Below are 23078 nucleotides of genomic sequence, written 5' to 3' on the forward strand. Positions count from 1 at the left end.
CCAAGAATAACATGAAATTGTTATCAGCAGAAAAAGCTGCCATTCATTCTTGAAAGACAATGGATACCCTCTGTAAGTGTGTGTGTGTGTGTAACTGTGAAACAAGAGTCGTGCAATCTCCATCACCTATCCTGAGTTGGGACTGCTTGATTGTCATCCAGGGTAACTGGAAACAAGACCAAAATAAGCGGAAAGCACATACAACCCCTTATATTCCCAAATGGTCACCCGCTTTAGTACTGACCAGGCTCAACATTGTTTAACTTTGGTAATCTAGTGGGAACCCGTGTATCAACGTGATTATGCTGAATAATAGAAGCAAACTCTATGAATAGATATTTGAAAAAATAGTTTAAATGTCTGGATCTGACAATAAATTACTCTAACCAGGCTGATAAGCTGAAAAATAAAAAAAATATGAACACTAACTTGCACAACGTTTTAAACTTTATTAAACTAAAGATCTGCCAATGAAGTTTAATTTAAACTATCTAAAAGCATTTTTCTTCTTAAATAAAAAATTTAAAATAATTATCCTATCTATAGGATCCTATCCAACAATATGTCCGTCAATAAAATTGAAACTATTTAAAAATAAGTTTTTTTTTCATAATTAAAAAAATATATATATTTATAAAAAAAATGATCTTATCCAACAATTTTATTTAGCATTAAAATAAGCCATTGAAGGTTGATAAGCCTTAAAAAAGTTAAGATGTCCACATGTGCCGTCAACTTGTCCTCCTTTATAAGTAGTGACTCCTATGTAAGAAAAAAAAAAAAAAAAAAAAAAAACGGTTCCCAGAAGGAATAAATCAGGAGAACCCAAGATTCTTAACATGATTAATTTAATGTTAGTTTTTACTTATTATCTCTTGTAGTAAGGAATTAAACTTCAACCCACGGAAGAGTGTCACTGAGTGTTTAGAGAAGATGACTGCCTAAATTAGTGCAAGTGCAAAAGATGAGTGACTATTTGTCATTCTATAAGTTTCTGTATTAAAAAAAGAAAGTTATTTATGCAAGTTATTTACTTAATAACCATTTTTTAACTTTTCATTTCAGAACGTGCCATTGCTCTAGCAAGAGACTTAAAGAAAATTCCTTACAAAGACCGAAGTTGGTTAGGCTGCAAAACAAGAAGCCGTAAGTGACTTTTTTTTTTTTATCACATCTCAACTATAAACAAATGCAAAAAAAATAAGACTAGCATTTAAATAAAGCTGTAATAATGTATCCGATTGGTCAATCAAGGATATGTGATATAGTAAAGCAAATTCTTTGTCATCCAGGAAAGATGCTTCCTTCCAAAAGATGTAATTTCAAACAGTCTCAATTTGGATCTCTTCAAAAAGTATAAAAGAAAATGGCTTTCAAATAATCATTTGTGTCTCGTTAATTGAAGTTATCTTTGCTAACCCTAACCCATACCTTCCTTATAGAAACATAGACAAAGCAAATGTGCACTATAAAATTCAAACAGTAGTATCAATATTATTATATTATTATTACTAGACTTTTTAGCCCATTCAAAACGGGCAAAAGTTATAGCCTGTTGACTTAGAGTGTTTTATGCCAAATTGATGGTTGAATATGGTTAAATTTGTGCTCAGTTTTTTGCATTAAATACTAATCCCTACTAATCCTTAACAGTCTATCAAATGGATACCATAATATTTAGTTTGCAGCACCTTACCAGAACAAAAATCAATACAAAATTTCAGACAGATTGTGGTTCAGTTGTTTCCGAGAAAACTTCTAGAGTAAATGTGGTATTGTGGTTATTAATCCCTATTAATCCATAACTGTGCATTAAATGGATTCTCTCTCCTCTGATCTTGAGCGCGTGGTACAGTGGGGGAGGAGGTGGCTGGTTACTTTTAATGCATCTAAAATCAAGCTCCTATCTTTACATCATCAACACTCTGATTCCCATCTGGCATCAATTGAAATGGGTGGCTCTCGTCTAGGGGAAGCTCCATGTTTTGATAAGCTTCTGAGCTTGACCTTTACTCCTGACCTGAAATGGAACACGTACATCAAGTCAGTTGCCAAGGTCGCTGGAAAATGGTAGGCTCCTTCTACCGCTCCAGAAGATATCTCACCCCTGATGCAATTTTCTATCTGTATAAAAGCCAAGTATGTCCAAGGATGAAGTACTGCTGCCACATATGGGCAGGAGCTGCTAAAAACAGCCTATCCTGCCTTGACAGAGTACAAAATAGACTTCGGGGCCTAGTGGGTGATGCACTTTTCTCTTCCCTGCAACCTCTCTCCCACAGGAGAGACGTTGCGAGCCTGTCTTTGTTTTATCTTTACTACCATGGTAGGTGCTCGTCTGAGTTCCAATCTCTGATCCTCCCCTCGCCAACCTTTCACGAAAAACACCTGTTTAGCTGAAACCACTGTCAAAAATTTTCCCCACTTCTTATCTGTGCCAAAATCAAAACGTAGATTCCATGAACAAAGCTTCTTTCTTAGAAGTGCATACCTGTGGAACTCTGTTCCAGTTGCCTGTTTCCCACCTGGCTACAATCTGGATGTCTTCAAGTCCAATGTAAACAAATTCCTGATGAACTGCCCCCTTAAGTAAGACACTTTATCAAATCTCCAATACTAACGTACTGTACAGGCAATAACCTTATACCCGAGTGGCTTCCGGGCCTTGATAAGTGGTGACTACCTTATGAAAAAAAAAAAAAAAAAAACATAATACTTTGTTTGATGCACCTTATCATAACAAAGGCCCATACCACATTTAAGCCAAATTAGCCCAGTAATTTCCAAGAAAAAGTGGAATGGACAGACAAAAACATAATGTAGATTATTATTATTTAAAATTAAAAATTTTTTTGTGAATGATTTTGTTCAAATATTTAAAAAAGAAATCCTTCTTTTTCTTTTTTCTTCCTAAAATTTTTTATTTTTTTAATTTGAATCTAATCCTAGAAAATATTTTTCTTTACAGGTGATGCTACTCTATCTAGACACACGGGTGTTGAAATCAATCAACTTGACCTAAATCAAACATTATCTTCTTCGCATTCAGGACTGGTAAGTATATATATCCAAAAACATTAGTGGTCAGATGATTAATTAGAATTGGAAAAATCAGAACTTTTTGGAGTATCAGAATCGGAGGAAAAAAATTGTGCCTACTTTTCCATGCCAAAAACCATTCTTTTAATTGATTTTGTTTAAAACAAATTTTCCCTCTGTTAGGAGAAAAAAAATAAACATTTATTGATTTTAAACTACCAGTAAAACTAAAACCTATAGATCATACCCCCCCCTCCCAAGTGTATTTTTATATTTCCAAAAATATATATACATTTAACATGTGTTTTTATGGTAACCAGGAAAAATAACACCACTATCTATACTTAAATATTTAGAGATTTATAAAGAATTGGAATCTCTAATTTAGTACGGAATCAGTAATTGTATTGGAATCAGGGGGGGGGGGGATATTTATTCATGGAATCTGCACTTAGATTTAGGCACAGATAGAGAGTGGGGGAAATTGTATATAGTAGTTATAGCTAGTTGAGTGTTTTTGTGAAAGTTTGGCAAGGGTGGGAGGCATAGATTGGAATTGTCGAGCACTTGCCATGAAAATAACAATAGAGCAGAGACAGATGCACAACGTCTCTTCTGTGGGGAAAGAGGTTGCAAAGAAGAGAAAAGGGCATCATTTTGGCTAATTTGTGTGGCATGCTTTGGCACACAGTTCTAATGGCACTTGAGCAATGGCAACTCAGATTTGTTTAACGACGCTATAAAATTTTTCTGAATTATTGAGATGAGGATAAATAATTCATATTTGGATTATTGTTCTCATCATATTCAGAATGTTTTGGCTGATGTAATCTCCAACCTTCTTCATGTGTATTTTGTCAAACTGAAATCTTTCTGTCAAAGCTGGGATTCTGTACAGAGTTTTTAACGGAACCTTTTATTTAATCCATGGACATACCAGGCTCTCATTCCATCAGCTATGATCTGGTAGAAGTCCTAAGTAATTTGCAATTGTATCATTCTAAGATATCTAAACTTAAACTCCCACCATCCAAATGATGTAAAAAAAAAAAAAAAAAAAGGAGTTGTCCATTGCCTACAACACAAAGCAAAAGAATTATGTAGTAATGGCAATACATATCAAGAGGTGATAAAGAGAAGCCCTCCACTGAAACAACTATCCAGAGAGCATGACCTTAGCTCCAAAAAAATCTAGACCAAAGGACACCACCTGAAAATTTGCCACAGTTAGTACACCATACATGAAAGATTTATCAGAAAAAAAAAAAAAATCCAAGAATTTATAATTCATGTGACATCAGGACAGTATTCGGGAGCAACTTGACTCTCTGGAAACATGACTTGCGAGTCAAGACTCTTACGGGCAAAATCATGACTAAGAACTGTTTATATGAGATTTAAATGTAAATGTGGAAAAACTATACAAAGTTGAGGCATGTCACCTACATATGGAGGGAAAAGGGAAACCATCTATCCTTATGGGATGAAGTAAAAATTAGACAGAAGAATGATGGAGAGCAAGATGACTAAAACAAGCAGTTTATATGATGAGCACCAAGCAATTACTAAGTAGACCTAGTATAGAATTTAACACAATATGAATAAAAAAATAAATAAATAAATTATATATATATATATATATATATATATATATATATATATATATATGATGAAAATAATGGAAATAGTATTCCGACAAAATAGAGAAAATAAAAAGGAAACAAACCGTATTATGTGTTCATCAACGTTTCGTCTTTATTTCGAGACTTCCTCTGGATGAATGGTTTCTTAATCTCATTCATCCAGAGGAAGTCTCGAAATAAAGACGAAATGTTGATGAGCACATAATACGGTTTGTTTCCTTTTTATTTTCTCTCTCTCTCTCTCTCTCTCTCTCTCTCTCTCTCTCTCTCTCTCTCTCTCTCTCTCTCTATATATATATATATATATATATATATATATATATATATATATATATATATATATATATATATATAAAAGCAGTAGGAGTGTACATATAAAAACAAGAATAGGTTTAAGGCTCCTAAAATTCATACTAAAATTGTCTATGGTATAGTATATACGGCATAATCACGTTGAGATATCGGTTCTCATCAGATTACCAAAGTTAAGCAATATTGAGCCTGGTTAGTATCAGATGGGTGACCATTTGGGAATTTTAGGCGCTGTATGTGCTCTCTGTTTATCTTGGCATTTGTTTCCAGTCGTCCTGAACGTACACTTCACGAGTATTTAACAATGTTGACTCAGAAAGAGGTGTGGTTGGAGATTGCACACCTCCTACCACAAAAAAAAAAATCCACGCACAGGCACCCCTACGGTGGGTATCCATAGTCTGTCAAAGACTGAAGAGCCTCAATAGTACGTGGTAAAATTCAGTTGTAAGTGATACTCTTTTAATGGTTGAAGGTTCAATCCTCCATGTGGACAATACATAAGATGCAATTTCAAATTATTTAACATTTCTACCTGTTCATGACTGACGGAACAAGAGGATGTTACTCCTGTGGATTAAATAAAGGATTCTGTATAGATTCCAAAGTTTGACAGAAAGATTCCTGAAGAAGGTCGGCGGTTACATCATACGAAACATTGTGAATATAACACTTAAGATAAGAATAGTAATCCGAATGATCCGAATAACGCCAACGCTAGTGATTTTTGTTTTCGCATGACTTATAAAATAGAACAAATGCTTAATTATCAACAAATTATTAAGTCTGCTGGAGAGCTGAAAGTGAGCATTGGGTTTACTTTCATCCCTCTCGTAACTCTCACTTGCCTTATTTTGTTCTTCAGTCATCACATTCCACAAGTGGTGGTTCTGAAAAAGGGGGGAGAATTGCTGTTTTCTGGGCCGGAATCTGTCTAACTAATAGTGAAAAGTAGAAAGTGGACGTTGGTTTTACTTTCAGCAACCTCACAACTCTCGCCTTCCTTGGTATTTATTTTTCTCCCACCACGAGAATTGTGACACAAGTGTCAGAAAGTGTGATTGAAAAGTCAGCACCCCCAAGAAGGAGCACTCTGACCTGCAAAAAGTGCCAGGGAAGCCCCATCGGCATTCCCCAGTATGAGGTGCTTGAAGCGATTAGCAATAAACTAACCCCCTTCTCTACAAGAGAAAGCAAATCCTGGGAGGGTGGATCCCCTAGAACTGCGCAGCACACCACAATCAACGGGGAAAAAGGCCATAACAAGAATGGTTTAGACCAGGCTTTCAGCAAATGCCCCCTAGAACACTCGGATACCTACTACTGCCCCCTTCTTATATGCATGCTTACAAAATAATGTTAGTATTAGTTATTCATTAAAATGAAAATAAATAATTGAATATTCATATAGCTTTCTCAACATTATGGGCTGTGATTCATGAATTAATATTTCCAATTGAAAATAAGTGTAACGCAATCAATTTCTACATGAATTGTGAATTTCAAAGAAAATGGGTTGAGAAACACCTAATACTGTTACTAGAAGTCTTTTACCACCTCTCTAAAGAATCTCATGGGCTCCTTATGCAATAAATGTGGCCACCACCTACCTGAAGTCTCATCCCCTGGTGGGCAGTGCGGACCATGTTGGGAAACCCTGGTCTAGACTCTGTTGGTTTTATCTTTTGGTCCTCACATTTATAGGTAGTGTTTCTGATAAAGGGGGCAGAATTACTGTTTTCTGAGTTGGAATGTATACATCTAAAACTTATCGTTGACTGACTTTTGATCTTGACCGAGTGTGTTTTTCTTTAGTTCCTTTCAACATTACTTCACGGCTTGTCCGAAGTGATTTCCGTGAGAAAAAAATATCCAATCAATATTTGGAAATTGTTTTTTTTTTTTTTTTAGCTTCATTTTATTTTTTTTTTTTTTCACTTTTAATTTTTTAAAAAATTTTGTTTGATTTAATTCAATTTAATTTTTAGGCACTTGTACAGTTAAATCAAGACATTAAAAAAAAAAATGAACATATCGAAAAAAAAGGTTATATTGTACGTATCCGTTTTGAACTGAAAATCGAAAAAAAATTTGATTGAGTAGTTTTTGTTTTATAGCAGAAAAAACATGTTTTTATGAGAGCGCGTTGAAGTCAGCCATTGTGGAAATTTTTAACACGCCACGGGGAGATAACTCCATTTAAAGCGCCGACACTCCCTCTCCATCTTTAATACTAGCTTTTCTTCCTAAAAATCAAACCTTTTGCTCGGTATCATAACAAATTGTTTTTTCGCTGTAAAAAAAAAAACTACTTGATGAAATTAAGTGTAATTTTTTTTCGGAGAACTTCGTTCCATAATGGATACGTACAATTTAAACTTTTTTCGATATTTTCATTTTTTAATGTCTTGATTAAACTGTACAAGTACCAATTTTTATTCCATTTTTGTTTTTACATTTTAGCTTTTATTTCAGTTTTTTTTGTTATTTTGTTCTTTTATTTTTTAATTTAATGTTCTTTTTAAAAATTTCAACAGACAAGGAAAGGAATTTGGCAGGGCAGTGAGATTGTGGCAAAGAAATTGAAAATCCGCGAATGTACCGTAAGAATGTCACGCGATTTCCAGGAAGAATTCCCCCGTCTTAGGTGAGATAATTTGTGTTTTTATATGTGTGTCGTAATAATTGTAAAATGCAAAATATTTTGGAAATCTTGTAATGTATTCCTTTTTACTTTCTGTATGCATAAAATGCATTACAAATCAACTTTGAGTTCTAACTTCTTTTCTTTTAATGAATACATGCAGTTTTTAAGGAATTGTAAGATATTTATGTGCATTTACTGCAGATTACTTGGAAACCATTCATTTCTGGAGACTTTCAGTGCCATATTCCAATTTCTTTTGCGTCACCACTTATCAAGGCCGATAGGCCACTCAAGGATAAGGGTTAAAGAGTGTACAGTAGTTAAAAGGACACTATAGTAATCGATAGTAATGGAAGTTCGGTAAATTTGTTAACTTAAGTGGAACGGTTCATCAGAAACTTGTTCACATTGGACTTGAAGACAACCATATTATAGACAGCTGGAAAGCAGGAGAACAGAAGACAATTCCCCAGGCGTGCAGTTCTAAGAAAGAAGCTTTGATCATGGAATCTATGTTTAGGTTTAGGCACAGATAAAGAGTGGGGGGAATTATTGATAGTGTTTTCAGCTAGACGAGTGTTTCTTGTGAAAGTTTGGTGAGGGGGAACCATAGACTGAAGCTCAGTCGAACACTTTCCATGAAAATAACGATAAAGCAGAGACAAACTCACAACATCTCTTCTGTGAGATAGAGGTTGCAGCGAAGAGAAAAGGACATCTCCCACCAAGCCACAAAGTCTATTTTGAACCCTATCAAGGCAGGACAAGTCCTTTCTAGCAGCTCCTGCCCATATGTGGCAACAGTATTCCATCCTTGGATGTATCTGCCTCTTATATAGATAGAGAATTGCATCAGCAGTGAGATATCTACTGGATCAATAGAAGGATCCCACCATTTTTCCAGCGGCCTTGGCAACAGATTTGATGTACGTATTCCATTTAAGATCAGGAGTAAAGGTCAAGCCCAGAAGCCTGTCAAAACTTGAGGCCTCTCCAAGACGAGAGCCATTCATTTTAATTGATGCCAGATGGGGGATTAGAACGTTAATGATGTAAAGATAGAAGCTTGGTTTTAGATGCATTAAAAGTAACCAGCTACTCCTTTCCCCATTGTACAACGTGATCAAGATGAGAGGAGAGAGAATCAGAGAGAACTTGGTCGTTTACTGTCTTAGATGTGCTACCATAGATGGTAGTGTCATCAGCAAAAATGTCTACGAATGATGTAAGGATGTGATTTGGAAGATCATTAATGTACCTATTTACTATGCCTCCCCACGGGACAGAGTTAGACACCAGGGTCGTTTTTTAACGTGGAGAAAAGGTACAAAAATAAAAATTGTCTCAGTCGTGAAGGATTTCTCCTTCACCGAAAGAGAACAAGAAATAGAAGTGCAGCATCTGAAGAACAGATGGTATTTATTTGCTCCCCCACCGAGCAAATTAGGCACAAGGCCAATTTTTAATGTGAGGAGTGAAGGGAGGGGGAAGGGAAAGGGGGGACCAGCTCCCGAGAGGTGGGAAATGGGAGCTGGTTAAAGGTCAGGCATGTGGGGTTGCCCCCACATCTGGTCTTTGCTACTCATAGCTAGTCATAGCTTGCAGTATCTGCCGGAACAGATGGTATTTATTTGCTCCCCCACTGAGCAAATTAGGCACAAGGCCGTTTTTAATGTGAGGTAAAAACCAGCTCCCCTAAAAGGGGTCACTCTGGTTACCAAAAATAATAATTGTCCCAGTATAGAGGGTTTCCCCTCCATTGACTGGTACAAATTATCTTAAGTGCAGTATCTGCCGGAACAGATACTACACTTTGATCTTGTCCCGAAGGCCAAGACATGATTATTAATGTAGATCAGGAAAAGAGTTGGGCCCAGGATGGACCCCTGAGGGACTCCAGCATTAATACTGTGAGCTTCTGATTTTTGCCCACTCTACTCTTATGAACCTATCAGAGAGAAATGATTTAATAATTGAGAAGACATTTCCAGCTAGACTATAGCTGGAGATCTTGTGAAGTAAACCTTTATGCCATACCCTATCAAAGGCCTTTGATATGTCAAGAGCAATTGCCCTAGAAAGGTTGCCTCTGTCGAGAGATTCGCTAATCCTATGAGATAAGCACGTCTGCTGTAGATCTAGCAGAATGGAAACCATATTGAGTGTCACTAAGAAGGTTATTTTTGCTGAGATGGTTGATTACTTCTGTATTTAACACAGATTCCAGCAACTTACTCATGACGCACAGGAGACTTATTGGCCTGTACTGAGAGGGGGATGAACGATCACCTGAATTCTTAAATACAGGGCATACTGATGAGATTTTCCAGGGTGATGGGAAGCAATTCTCCTTAAGACAAAGTTTTGTAAGTATGGGTGCTAGTTCTGGTTGAAGTTTTTTGAGTACTATAATTAGAATACCGTCAGGGCCGGTTGCTTTACTGGAATCAAGATTTTTAATTAGCTTGGCAACACCATGTACAGATATTTATATATCACATAGCGTGTTTTCTGATACAGGAGGAAATATTGAAAGTTGGCGGCCTTGGTCGTAAAGAGTAGAATTAGCTGCAAAGTTCTTGGCAAAGAGTTTGGCTTTGTCTGATGCTGACGAAATTAACTAAGGTCCATTGATGATAGTTGGGATAGAGCACATGCTTCTGTTCAGGATTCTGTTTGCTATTTGCCAAAACTGGTGGGAACCAAGCCACTGCTCAGTTACTTTGGACTTGACAGACTGAGCATATAACTCTCTTGCATTCTTTATTACTTTCTTACAATAGTTGCTGGCAGTCTTAAAACCAGCTTTAGTTTCCATACATCTATTACGTTCGAAGCAGTGGAAAAAGTGATTTCTGTGCGCAATAGCAGCAACACATTCTGGGGAAAACCATGACTGGCTGTTAGGTTTTTGCTGGAACATTTTTGAGGGTATGAAATGGTCTATACCTACAATTAACCATTCCATCAGGTCTGATACTATAGACGACACATCCTTTTTAAACATGGAACGCAGAGAAAGATCCAATATAAATGTACAGAAACTATCCCAGTCAGCCATAGTGTATCGATATACTGTACGATGGAGAGGTACGTCTGAGGACTTATTACATTTCATTTTTATCTTAATTGATACAACTGAGTGGTCGGAAGATCCAAGAGGAGACAGAACGGAAACTGAACATAGTTCAGGGCAAGTTGTGAGAAAAAGGTCTAGGAGACTTGCATACTGGCCGTCATTGTCGGGCACACAGGTGGGTTCGTGAACAATCTGAGTGAGGTCATAAGCAATGGAGAAATCATGACAACCTCCCCTCATCATCGGTCTTGTTTGAGTGGGTCAACCATTCCACATTATGAACATTGAAGTCTCCACATACGTGAATGTTAGCTGAAGGATATGCTGATAAAACTTGGTCAATTTTCTCAGATATGCTTTTAAAGATTGTAGTCCGCTGTTATGGGGGCGATAGAGAGTAAATATAAATGTTGTAGTGTGAGCTAGTGCTACTCGGAAGCACATATAGGGTAAGTTAGGATCTTCTCTGGAGATGTCCCTACCACATGGAAAGCCATCTTTAATATAGGCACATATTCCATGCCCATGGCGATCTTGGGAGTCAGATTTGGAAGTTAAGTTAGAGTATCCATTAATTAACAAAGATATAACATTTTTACTGAAGAAGTAGTGAAACAAAATGTAATGAAATGCAAAGTTTTAAAGAAGAAAAAATATTAAAATGTGCAAAAGTGGAAAACTTTTTACTCAAATGGGTTCTTCCCTTTGACTGCTAGACTTTGGAATTCCCTCTCTATTTCCTGCTTCCCTGACTCCACTAACCTTCAGAAATTTAAATGTTAAGTGAACAAACATCTCACTGCTGAACTCTCCTCAGTCTCCTGTTAGGCACAATCCCAAATAGTAGCCCCTTACGTTCCAAGTAGCAATATGCCTTGGTAGGGATGAAAAATATTTTTAAAATCCACAAAAAAATTGTTTATGCCATCTGTTTAGCTGACATTTTAATGTTAAACATTACATATTTTTAAATCGATTTATAACTGCCCAAAAAAATACGGGTGCCAACTCCTACATAAAGTATACACGGGGCCGTTTATTTTGGGTCAACTTGTATTTAAAACCTGCTGAGTCATGTCACATGATCTTGACGTCAGCCAGCTCTAATGGCAGTCTGAATTTAAAACATGTTATCGGTAAAAAAAAAAATTAACCCTTACACAGGCTAAACTATGAACTTCTACGCTATGGCAACGTTACCAAAGTTATTAGCACATTCAAAATAGTTAGATATGATAGTTAAACGAAAAATAACAAGCAAAAAATGTGAAGCAAAAAAAAAATACGCTTACAAAAAATATTAACGATCGAAGTTTTTACAAAAGTTTTACAGCCAGACGCCATTTTCCAGTCTTTAGAGTAAGGAAGACGAAGTGAGAGAGAGAGAGAGAGAGAGAGAGAGAGACATATATGTAAACAGAGAGAGACAGATAGAGAGAGATGTCTAGACAGGAAACGAAATACTGCTACGTCATCTCGTAACGTTCCCGCGATGACCTCATTTAGTGGATATCTGTCAATCAAACCTCTTTCACTCGCTTTATAAGCCTTATTTTAACACTATAATTAATTCCTCTTACTCTTGGCCTACACAGTTATTTTCACCTCCGCGTTCCGGGTTCAATCCAGCCTCACGACCAAAACTATTTTTTTTTCTTTTACATCTTTAGACGTTTCTTTATTTTTCTTTAGTTTACTTCACCCCCCCCCCTATACACACAGCGTTTTTTTTGTTTTTTTGGGGGGGGGATTTGGTTTTTCCGATTTTTTAACATCGTTTCAGGGTTATTACTTATCCCCCCCCCCCATGCACACACCTAAAAACACCCGGGCAACGCCGGGTATCCCCCCTCCCTCGCTAGTCATTAATAAAGGGCAAAAATCACTTATCTGATACTATTTTTTGAAAACAAAAATTGTTTTCAATCATAGTTATTTCAATGAAAAAAAAAATTGTTTTCATTATAACAAAAAGATCAAACTTATTTTATTGAAACTTGCAAATAGAAAAGAAATAAAACTTTTAATTTCTATTTATAGTTGTTTCCATGTTTTTGTCTTTAAAAAAAAAAATTTTTTTGAAACATTTGTTAAATTTTTTAATTTTTTAATATACATTTCTTGAAAATAAAAAGTAATTATTTTCCTATAATTAAACTTTTAAAGTAAGTTTTATCTTATGTTAAAGTTTTGTTTTCAGCATTTTGAATTTATTGCCTATCGATGTTCGCGTCGACTTTTTCTGAAAACTTTTCCATCTGCTTATCATAAACTGCCAGAAAATGCTGAGGTAGCCTTGGTCATGTTCTGGATTAGTACCCAACTTCGTCCACTTTTCTTTCACACTTCCTGAAGTTGATCTGGTGACCGAACACTCTATCACTTGGTCTCTAAACTCGTGTTTCATGAATTCTAAGCTTACTCTTTACATGTATAACTTTCTTTTTTTTTTTTTTTAAATTTCAGATGTTTGCCTACATTAGTGATCTTTTAAACCAACGCATTTCAGGTGAAAACATTATTACATACTTATGTGTCATGTCGAAATTAGTATAAATTCCAAAAATTACGAAAAGTGATCCAATAGATGATGTGTTAGTAGTATTTTAAAAAAAAAAATCAACCATAATTATGTTCCTTGATATCGTGTTTAAAGGTGATGGACCCTTAATTTAAGTCAATTTAAGTCAAGGGTTATCTCTCTTATTTTTGTCATACAGATTTGGTCGCACAACTCTTCCATACTAGAAAATATAAAACTCGATAATTTAGTAAATTTTATTTTCGCTTGTAATTCTCCTCCTACTGGATCTTTTTTTTTTTTTTTTTTTGTACTAATTTCACCATGACTTGTAAATGCATAATAATAGTTTCATCTGAAATGCCTTGGTTTAAAAGATCACCAATATAAACAAGCACAATATTTATTTCTGTTGTTGGCTGTTTATTTTTAATGATTGCAGAAAATGAAAATTATTAGTTGTATTTTATATTTTCAGAATTTTCAACCATTCAAACATTCTTCCTGTGTTGGCTTGCTGCAATAAACTTCCTGATCTGTATATCATTAGCCAGTTCATGACCCACGGATCTTTGTACAACGTTCTCCATGGAGAAACCGGTATTAATATATTTACTACTATCTTGTGTATCTGTTGCAGGATGATTTCATAATATTGAGTGACCGGTTCTTGTCCAGAATTCTCCTTATATTAAAAAACAAAAATAAATAGTAGCCTAAGTGACACTGTGCCTGTTTGGGGTGAATAAGAGTTTTAAAATAGTCAACCATATTTGAAAATACATAGAATCACATTATTATGATGGGGTTCCATGACCCAACTTGATGCCTATTGACAAATGTTTGATTTTTAGGAATTTTTTAAGGAAATTTAGTCAACTATATTTAAAAATAAAGGGTGTTGTCTAGAAGCGGTGAACTTTAAATTAATAAATCTTTAAATTAATAAATCTTTAAAGTATCAAAACAGAAAATCGATAGAGACCACTAGACCAATGAGACAAACAAACTGAAACAAAGGAAGCAGGGTATAGATCAGACAGTTCTGAAGAACATATGCCATAATAGTATTTAAAGAAAAAACTGAGACTAGCAACATCACGTCTGTGAGAGAGAGGTTTCAGAGAAGAAGAAAGGGTGGAGGTAATCAAATTACAGATAAGTTTTTTTGCATGTTATCAAGAACTCTCAAATGGCACAGGGATTCACCAGTTCAAATATGACAACAGTACTCCTATCATTGGTCTGATAGTAGATTTGTAGAGATAGAGAAAAGCCTTAGGCATGAAAATGTGTTTAGAACGATGGGGAGTACCGATTCTCCGAGAAACAGAAAAAGTAATGGATCTAATACAAGTAATCCAAAAAAAAAAATTTGATGAAAAAGAAAGATCAAGCAGTTTTAGAGTCAATTTTTCTTTCAAGAGCGGAGCCATCGATGAGAATTTCAGAAAGAAAAGGGACACGCTTACGATTGAAAGGCACAAGCTGAGTCGTAACAGGATTTAAACAAAACAAGCCATTTCATATCCCTAATCTATAATTAAACCCAAGCCAACTTCTAGATTAGCTGCATATTTCAACTGATCCGAGGGAGCTGGCCGAGAAGTGACACCAGAATAGAGAATGGTATCATCAGCATAAATGTTAATTTATTTTTATTTATCAAGGTTACAGGTAGGAGGAAAACAGTCAGAAGAAAGAGTTCTGCAATCTTGCAGTTCTTGGAAAGAAGTTACTGGAATAGGAAGCTGCATTACAGTAAGGCATCAAAATAGCAAAGAGAATCCAGTCAAACGAGCTGGAACAAAAGAAGCAAGGAATAAATCAGACAATTCTGATTGGTTGTTTTTGTTTTACGGCATATCAACCCTTTTCAGGTTATTTAATGCCGAATCCAGTGATTTTGAAGAAAAATTTTTTAATAGAATATGTTTTTTTTTTCAAGTCGGTTTCTATTTAACCCATAATTGGGACCCTAACAGGTACTACCACTCCAGGTCAGAGTGGACCTGGGAGCAATGGCAATTAAAGGGTGGCTCCACACTCCCCAAAGCCCACAAGTTGGGGCCTCACCATCAGATATAGTTTAAGATCATATACAGGACCTCAGACAATTCTGAAGAATAAATGTCATAATAATACTTATAGGAAAGACTGAGACTAGCAACATCACATCTGTGAGAGAGGTTTTAAAGAAGGGGGAAGGGGTTCTGCACATTATCAAGAACCCTCAAATAGGACAGATATTCACCAGCCCAAATATGACAATACAACAGACATGGTCTGATAGTATATTTGTACAGATATAGAATAGATTTGTAGCAGTTACAAATGAAAAAACAATCTATCTGTGAATCAATATTCCTGCTAGGTGATTTGGCCATATACTGACCAATCAGCTTGTAGGGTGTATTGATTCCATTTCTCCCCTAAGGAACTACTTTAGCCCCTTGGAGAATCACAGTTAATCAGCAGAAAGAACACAGCAAACATTAAAGAAAGAACATCTTTGCTCAAAGATAACTGCTGTCCGGCGTTTGACATCCGAAGGTACGTTCAGCTCTTGCTTTCATTTACTCGGACACAGTCCAACTTTCGGCTGTTGAAAGAAACCTGTCTGCTGTTTTTTTTTTTTCTAAAGAGGTTTTGTTTTTCATGCTGTGCTACATTTCTGACTGGTTAATCAATCAGTCAATCATGCATTCCCTAAAGATGAAGATATGAGAAAAGGTTTAAAGCGATAGAGAGAACCAACTTTACAAGAAACAGAAAGTAAATTTCCATGTCTTTTTTTTATTTTTATTTTATTTATTTTTTTATTTTTTTTTGTATTTTTTGCAGAAATTGTGGTCGACCAAAATCAAGCCTTGAGGTTCGCATTGGACATTGCTCGTGGAATGGATTTCCTGCACTCCATGGAACCCATGATACCAAACATCACTCTAAACAGTAAACATGTTATGGTCAGTGACTTTTATTTATTTCACTCTCGAGTAAAGCACAAAATGTTTGAGAACTGGCATTGTAAAATACACCGAAAGATTTTGTATAAATTTAAGGGCAACTTTGTATTAAAGTTGTTTTTTTTTTTATTACATTATGATTTTAAAAAAATTTTAACGGAATATTATTGTCACTTTTATAGGTTGTGAAAAAATAGCACCTTTAAAACATTATAATATATATATATATATATATATATATATATATATATATATATATATATATATTATATGCAACTAGGCACTACTTGTGAATTTCATACTCTCATGAAACTTCCTTCTTCAGAGGAAGCCGGTTCAACCGGCATAGAGTGAGTGCCTTTTCAGTATAGTACAGTATATAAACACTGTAGGTGGTCTATGTGAATCAAACAACATTTCGACATTACTATATCATCATCAGGACTTCCCAAGATTTTATTTGTAGAAGCCCTGCACATATACTGAGCACTTTTAAAAAAATATTGTTTTTTAGTTCATGTTATCAATATACTTGAACTTATATGTATATAGATAGATATAAAATTAATTAACTATTTTCTTTTATTCAGCCTAAGCAAGCCATATTGTCACTGAAGGGTAAAGAGCTAATGTTATTAAGGGTCAGATTTATTGGGGGCTACTAAATGGGGAGTTGTGCAGCAAGATATTTGTTCACATTAGATTTAAATTTCTACATATTGATACAGTCTGGGAAACAGGGAAGAAATTTCCATAGTCTAGCAACTTGAGTAAAGGAACTAATAGCATAAAAAGTTTTTGGGAGGATGAGGGGGCATCTGAGAACTTATATGCTGCAAGTGTGAGATTTTGCTGCTTTTCTCGTTCATCAGGAGTATTTATGTTGTGGGGGTATAAATGCATAAGTTCATTGGACTACATTTCCCTTAAACTGCTTGTAAAACAAGCCTAGGAGGATATAACATTATGGTGATGAGACAGGAGCTGGAGCTTTGTAGACAGTGTAGGACTTAATAAATCTGTTTCCTAATGTTAGTGGCCCCTTACATTTCAATGGCAATATACCTTTTTTTTTTATTATTTATTTTTTTTTTAGGTGAATCAAAAATAAAATACAGTAATAGTCAAACTTTACTGGAATTTTTGTTAGTTGAGTCGAGGCAAGAGTTGTAGTTGCAATTATTTTTAAAGATTTATTAAATGATAATCAAGCTAGGTTTTAAAAACAAACTGGAAATCAAAGTTCTTATTCAGAATTTCCCCCTAAATTATAAAAACACAAAAATAAGATAAAATCTGTATGATGTATGTTCCCATAACAAAGCGAAAATATCATATTCCAAAAATCATGCAAATTGATCAAGTAGTTTTATTTTTTTATTGAGAAAAACATATTTAAGCGATCAATGGGAAGTTGTAGGTATCACAACATAAATCTAGTAAGTATGAATTATTGTTGAGTTATCTCTTTGTTTCTTTACATCTTTTTTTTTTTTCAAAATGGTAAGCAAGATAGTCACTTGGTGGATGCTCATAATATTTAGTTTTCTTTATAAAAATAAAACTACTTGATCAATTTACATGATTATTGGAATATGCTACTTTCGTTTCTTTTCATCAGGGGTACGTATGTCATACAGATATTTTTAATTTTTGTTTTTGAATAAGAGAATGCTGAACAAGAATCAAATCAAGAGTTAAAAATACATTATTTTTTAAAAGTATAAACTTATTTGAAAGTTGGAAAAATAATTTTTTTTCTAAATATCACTTGAGCAAACGATATATAATTATTGATATATATGTAATCATTTCATGTCTGAGCCATTCAGTCTCCGTTCAGTCTCAAAAGACAATGGATACTCCCTGTAAGGCTAGCTGCACATGTAATTATGAGGTAAGAGTTGCCTAATCCCTAACCACACCTATCCTGAATCGGCACTGTTTGAGTCCAGTAGCAAGGAGAAGTACTAGACGACTGGGAACAATGTCGAGATAAGCGGAGAGCACATACAGCACCTGGAATTCCCAAATGGTCACCACTTTTAGTATTGACCAGGCTCAATGTTGCTTAACTTTAGTGATCTAACGGGAACCAGTGTGTCAATGTGATGTCACAGCAGAGATAAAAAGGACACGCATGTTCAAAGAAGTGGTGTTAGAGATGTGTGGGTGATGTCATAATAAAGACAAAAAGACACATATGGCCAGAGAAAGAGAAATGAACTGTGTAAATATTTAGAAAAAAATGTGTTGTTGAAAATACCACGTATAAAGGTTTTTTTAAAAAAAAAAAAAAGGAAAAGTGAGTCAAGTTATTTTCCTATCTTCTGTTTACTTAGAACGGAGTCTACAACATGTTGGATTCCTTAAAATGTAACAAAACCGACAAAAAAGTGTACACTATTACACAGTAACATTTCTTATGAAGAAATGGTACTTGTACAGTTTAATCAAGACACTAAAAAATGAAAATATCAAAAAAAAGGTTATATTGTATATATCCATTTTGAACTGAAGATTTCCGAAAAAAAATTTCACTTAATTTGATCAAGTACTTTTTTCTAAAAAACTTTTTACAGTGGAAAAGCGCTTTTATGAGAGCATGTTGAAGGTAGACCTCTTTGAATTTTAAAAATTTTTGTTTATATGTTTAGAACATGCCACGGGGAGATAACTCAATTTAAAGCGCCAGCACTCCCTCCCCATTTTTAATACTAGCTTTTCTTCCTAAAAATCAAACTTTTTGCATGATATCATAACAAATTGTTTTTTCGCTGTAAAAAAAAGACTACTTGATGAAATTAAGGGAAATTTTTTTTTCAGAGAACTTCATTCCATAACAGATACGTACAATATAAACTTTTTTTTTTGATATTTTAATTTTTTAATGTTTTGATTAAACTGTACAAATACCAAAAAAATTATATTAAAAAAAGTCTTCATTTGTTGCTAAACATTTTTTTTTTTTTTTTTTTTTTTTACAAAAAAAAAAATGTTTATTAATGAAACTTATCATAGGTTGATTTTTTTTTTTTAATTTCTATTTTCATTGAAATTAATATATGATAAATGTTTTCTTATGATGTTTTCTTTTTTAATTTTTTTTTTTTTTTTCTACCATTTTAAAATTTGATCAGCGCTCGACATATTGCATCAGTTTACGTAAGCTGCCAAAATATGCCAACATAACGCTCATGAAGAAGCCGGTCATTTTCTGCATAAGTAATTTCTAACTTGATTAGGCAATTTCTTGCAAAAACACTATTATTCTATTAGAAAAAAATTTACTTGTCAAAAAACGAAATCCATCATGCATCTTTCTTGCCAATAAATAAATTATCGTGTGGGCAGAGATAAAGAGGTACATTCTATATTTAAAAATCTTGACTTCAATATTCCTAAAATCATATACAAAGTTGGGGTATATAGTTTACTCCAGTACCTATAGACTAACAAGAAGTGTACTAAATCTGGCTTTATAGTACAATCATTTCAGTATGGTAAAAAATGAATCTATTTACTTTCGGCAAACACGTAACTCTCACGTTCATTATTTTCTTCTTTAGTCTTTACATTCCATTAGTGATGTTTCTGGGTCAGAATCTTTTCCCTTTAACACTTATCGTTGGCAGGGTTTTGACCTTGATATAGTGGGGGTTTTTTTGTTTGTTTTTGTTTTTTTTAGCTCTGTTGGGTTATTTTATAGTACAAATTGTTTAGATTTCTTTCTCTTTTTTCCTTTTTTTTTTTTTTTTCTTTTTATTATTCCATTTTCACCCCAGACAAGCCACAGTGCCACTTTGAAGCATGGGGCTACTATCGGGGACATAAGTTGCAGGGTTATTATGGAGGGAGATGAACAGCAAGATGTCTGTTCACATTACGCTTTATTTTTTTCATGAAAACCTTTGAATTTTGTTACACAATTATTCATACTTATTTAGAATTACATTTAATGAAAAAAAAAATCTTTATGATGTATATATTCATCTCAGAACGAAGATGTAATATTCCTAAAATCATGTAAATTGCTCAATTAGTTTGTTTTTTGATACTAAGAAAATAAAAATTCATGATTTTTAGCAATTAGAAAGATTTAATTATTTTGAATACAAACAAAATCTCTGTAATTGAATCAGGTTGTCACTCTTGAATTAAAAAAAAAAATGGTGAATCTCAGACCATCATGTTTCTTGATAAAATTTGATTTTCTTTTTTTAAAAAAAAATACTTGATCAATGTATGTGATTTTTGGAATATGGTGTCTTTGTTTCGTAATGGGTGTATACATCATAAAGATTTGTCTGTATTTTTTTTTTTTTTTTTTTTACATTAAACATAATTCTAAATAAGCATCCAATACTTTTCTGTAAATTATGAAAACAAAATCTATGATAGATTTTTTTCATATTCGTTTTTTATATAATTAAAGTCATATCAACATTACATAACTCAATGATAATGGACAAACGTATAAATATGACAAAATTTTGTTTTGTTTTTATTTTGTTTATTTTGTTTTATTAATAAAAGAAAAAAAAGATCATTCCACATATTTCTGTTGATAAATTTAATCATTTAAATAATCATTGAATATAAATGATTATAATGTTAATTTTGTATAATTAAAATAATTATTTCTGTCTTTATATATAATTATTTAATTATTATCAAAACATATATACACGATTATTCTGTGTGATAATTATTAAATCTATCATATACCAACAATTATCCTCACCATTTTTGTTTTGTATATTTATTTATGAATGCTGATAATTTTTTTTTTTTTTTTTCATACATTCTATTGCTTTCAGGAATAAATATCCTTTTTTTTTTTTCTTTCTAATCATTTTAAAATATTATTTTCAAACTTTAAACATCCTCTGAAATTATTATTTTAAATTAAAAAAGAATTTTTTTTTTTTTATTTTGTTTGTAACAAATATATTTTGTTCTAGATTGATGAGGACCTGGCTAAAATAAATATTGATGATCCTAAGTATTCTTCGAATGATGTTGCAATCAACGGGGTAAAAACACGAACTTAATTATGTGCCTGCTGTTTACGAGTGCTCTGACTTGTGCGATAGCTGTCGGCTGTCTTTGTTGTCACTAACATTACTTACAATACAGTGCTTGTCTAGATTGGTGATCATTTAAACTAATGCATATATTATTATGTTCTTACTCATCATGCCGAAATTAGCATAAATTTTAAAAAATCACGAAAAATGATCCAGTAGATGTGCTTCATGTATTTTTGTTTTAACAAAACAAAAAAAAATCACCCATAATTACATTGTTAAAAAAATATGTTTCAAAATGGAGGACCCTCAATTTAAATCAAGAGTTACCTTCCTTGTTTGTCATACTGAATTGTTCGCACAACTCTTCGACATTAAAACATATGATAAAGCATATAATTCAATAAGTTCTATTTTTACTTGTATTTATTTTTCTATTGGATCATTTTTTTGTAATGTTTTTAGGAATTTATGCTAATTTCGACTTGCTATGTAAGTATGTAATGTTTTCACCTGAAATGTGTTGGTTTAAAAGATTATTAATCTGTACAAGCACTTATAATACTAACGTCTGTATCATCAGTAAATCATCTCAACATGTATTTCATTTGGCATTTTTTTCTTTCATTTTCATATATATATATATATATATATATATATATATATATATATATATATAGTCATCTTTCTGATGAAATGGGGGGTCAGTTATAGCAGCCAGGGTTGCTCGTGATTGTTGCCGACTTCTCCAGAAAAATGTGTAAAAGTTATTCTGTTCCATAGAATGGTACAAGTATAGTTCGTTGTGAAGTGTTGAAAAGAATTCAATACAGTGTGAGAGCTAAAATATAGGTTATTTCAGATACGTACCATGGTTTCAGTGAGATGGATTGATCTTTTACAATTTAAAAGGCTATTAAAAATCCATTTTAAAGTCACTGATGATTTGAATGGATTTTTAATGATCTTTTAATTGATAAAAGGTTAATCTATCTGAATGAAACCAGGATATGTCTCTGAAATATGTAACATATAATTTTTAACGCCCCTTTAAGAAATAAAAACTCTTTTGAGTTGAGCACTGTCTGGGGAAATTGATAAAAAGTCAGTCAGTTAGCCTTGTGTGAGAGATCCTAACTTCCTGTTACTTGATCACTCTAACATTGTTTGTATAAAATGTCAAGCTTCATTAATGTTAAAATTTTCCTCAATTTCGTTACGGTGAACGGTGGCCCTGGGGTATGTTTCTTGCTAATGAAGCCAAAGGTGGCTTTGTGGTGGGGTTCAAATCTTTCTACCAGTATTGATTGTCATCTCCTGCACTGATGATTGCATAAGCATGAAACACTAGTGTCTGTAGGTATTAAAATAAAATTAAAATAATTATTTATGATTTGATTTTGTAGAATGGAATCCAATAGAGTGCTCAATTATTGCTTAATAAGAGCTTGATATTTATTTTTTTTAAATTGTTATATGGATGATAAGAATATATCAAGCATTATACTACCTGTTTCAGGCTGTTATGGCTAAAAAAAGATGAAACTTAGTGTAAATGTTTACAAGCAGAACCCGTGGAAATTCTGTAGTAGTTGAAAATTTTTAAAACACCTTACAAATAAAATTAATAAAAAAATAAAATAAAACGAATAATGACGAATTTAAAACAATTTTTTAGCAAATTCTTTTTTTTAACCTTTTAAGACTAAAAACAATTGTTGTAAAAAATATACATTTTTTTTTCAATGAAAATTCAACACAACACATTGTTTTTTTGTTTTTTTTTCTGAATACATTTTTATATAAATTATATATAAAGGAACAAATGTCAATTCACTTGC

At 33.4% G+C, this 23078-nt stretch overlaps 1 protein-coding gene across 2 annotated transcripts in view; it reads left to right on the top strand.

Moving 5' to 3' along the window:
* Positions 1-23078, top strand: part of LOC145268265 (scaffold protein ILK-like) — a 95194-nt gene that overhangs the window by 47529 nt on the left and 24587 nt on the right. The window contains exons 5-10 of one of the 2 annotated variants that reach the window (XM_080123625.1): positions 1066-1146; positions 2969-3054; positions 7532-7641; positions 13720-13841; positions 16086-16207; positions 21172-21243. In XM_080123625.1, coding sequence (XP_079979751.1) covers positions 1066-1146; positions 2969-3054; positions 7532-7641; positions 13720-13841; positions 16086-16207; positions 21172-21243 — 593 coding nt within the window. The remainder of the gene's footprint in view (positions 1-1065; positions 1147-2968; positions 3055-7531; positions 7642-13719; positions 13842-16085; positions 16208-21171; positions 21244-23078) is intronic. The other variant, XM_080123626.1, reaches the window with a different exon arrangement.

This window comes from Euprymna scolopes, chromosome 43 (genome assembly GCF_053919585.1).
Source record: "Euprymna scolopes isolate OS-2025 chromosome 43, ASM5391958v1, whole genome shotgun sequence".
Classification (NCBI taxonomy): Eukaryota; Metazoa; Mollusca; class Cephalopoda; order Sepiida; family Sepiolidae; genus Euprymna; species Euprymna scolopes.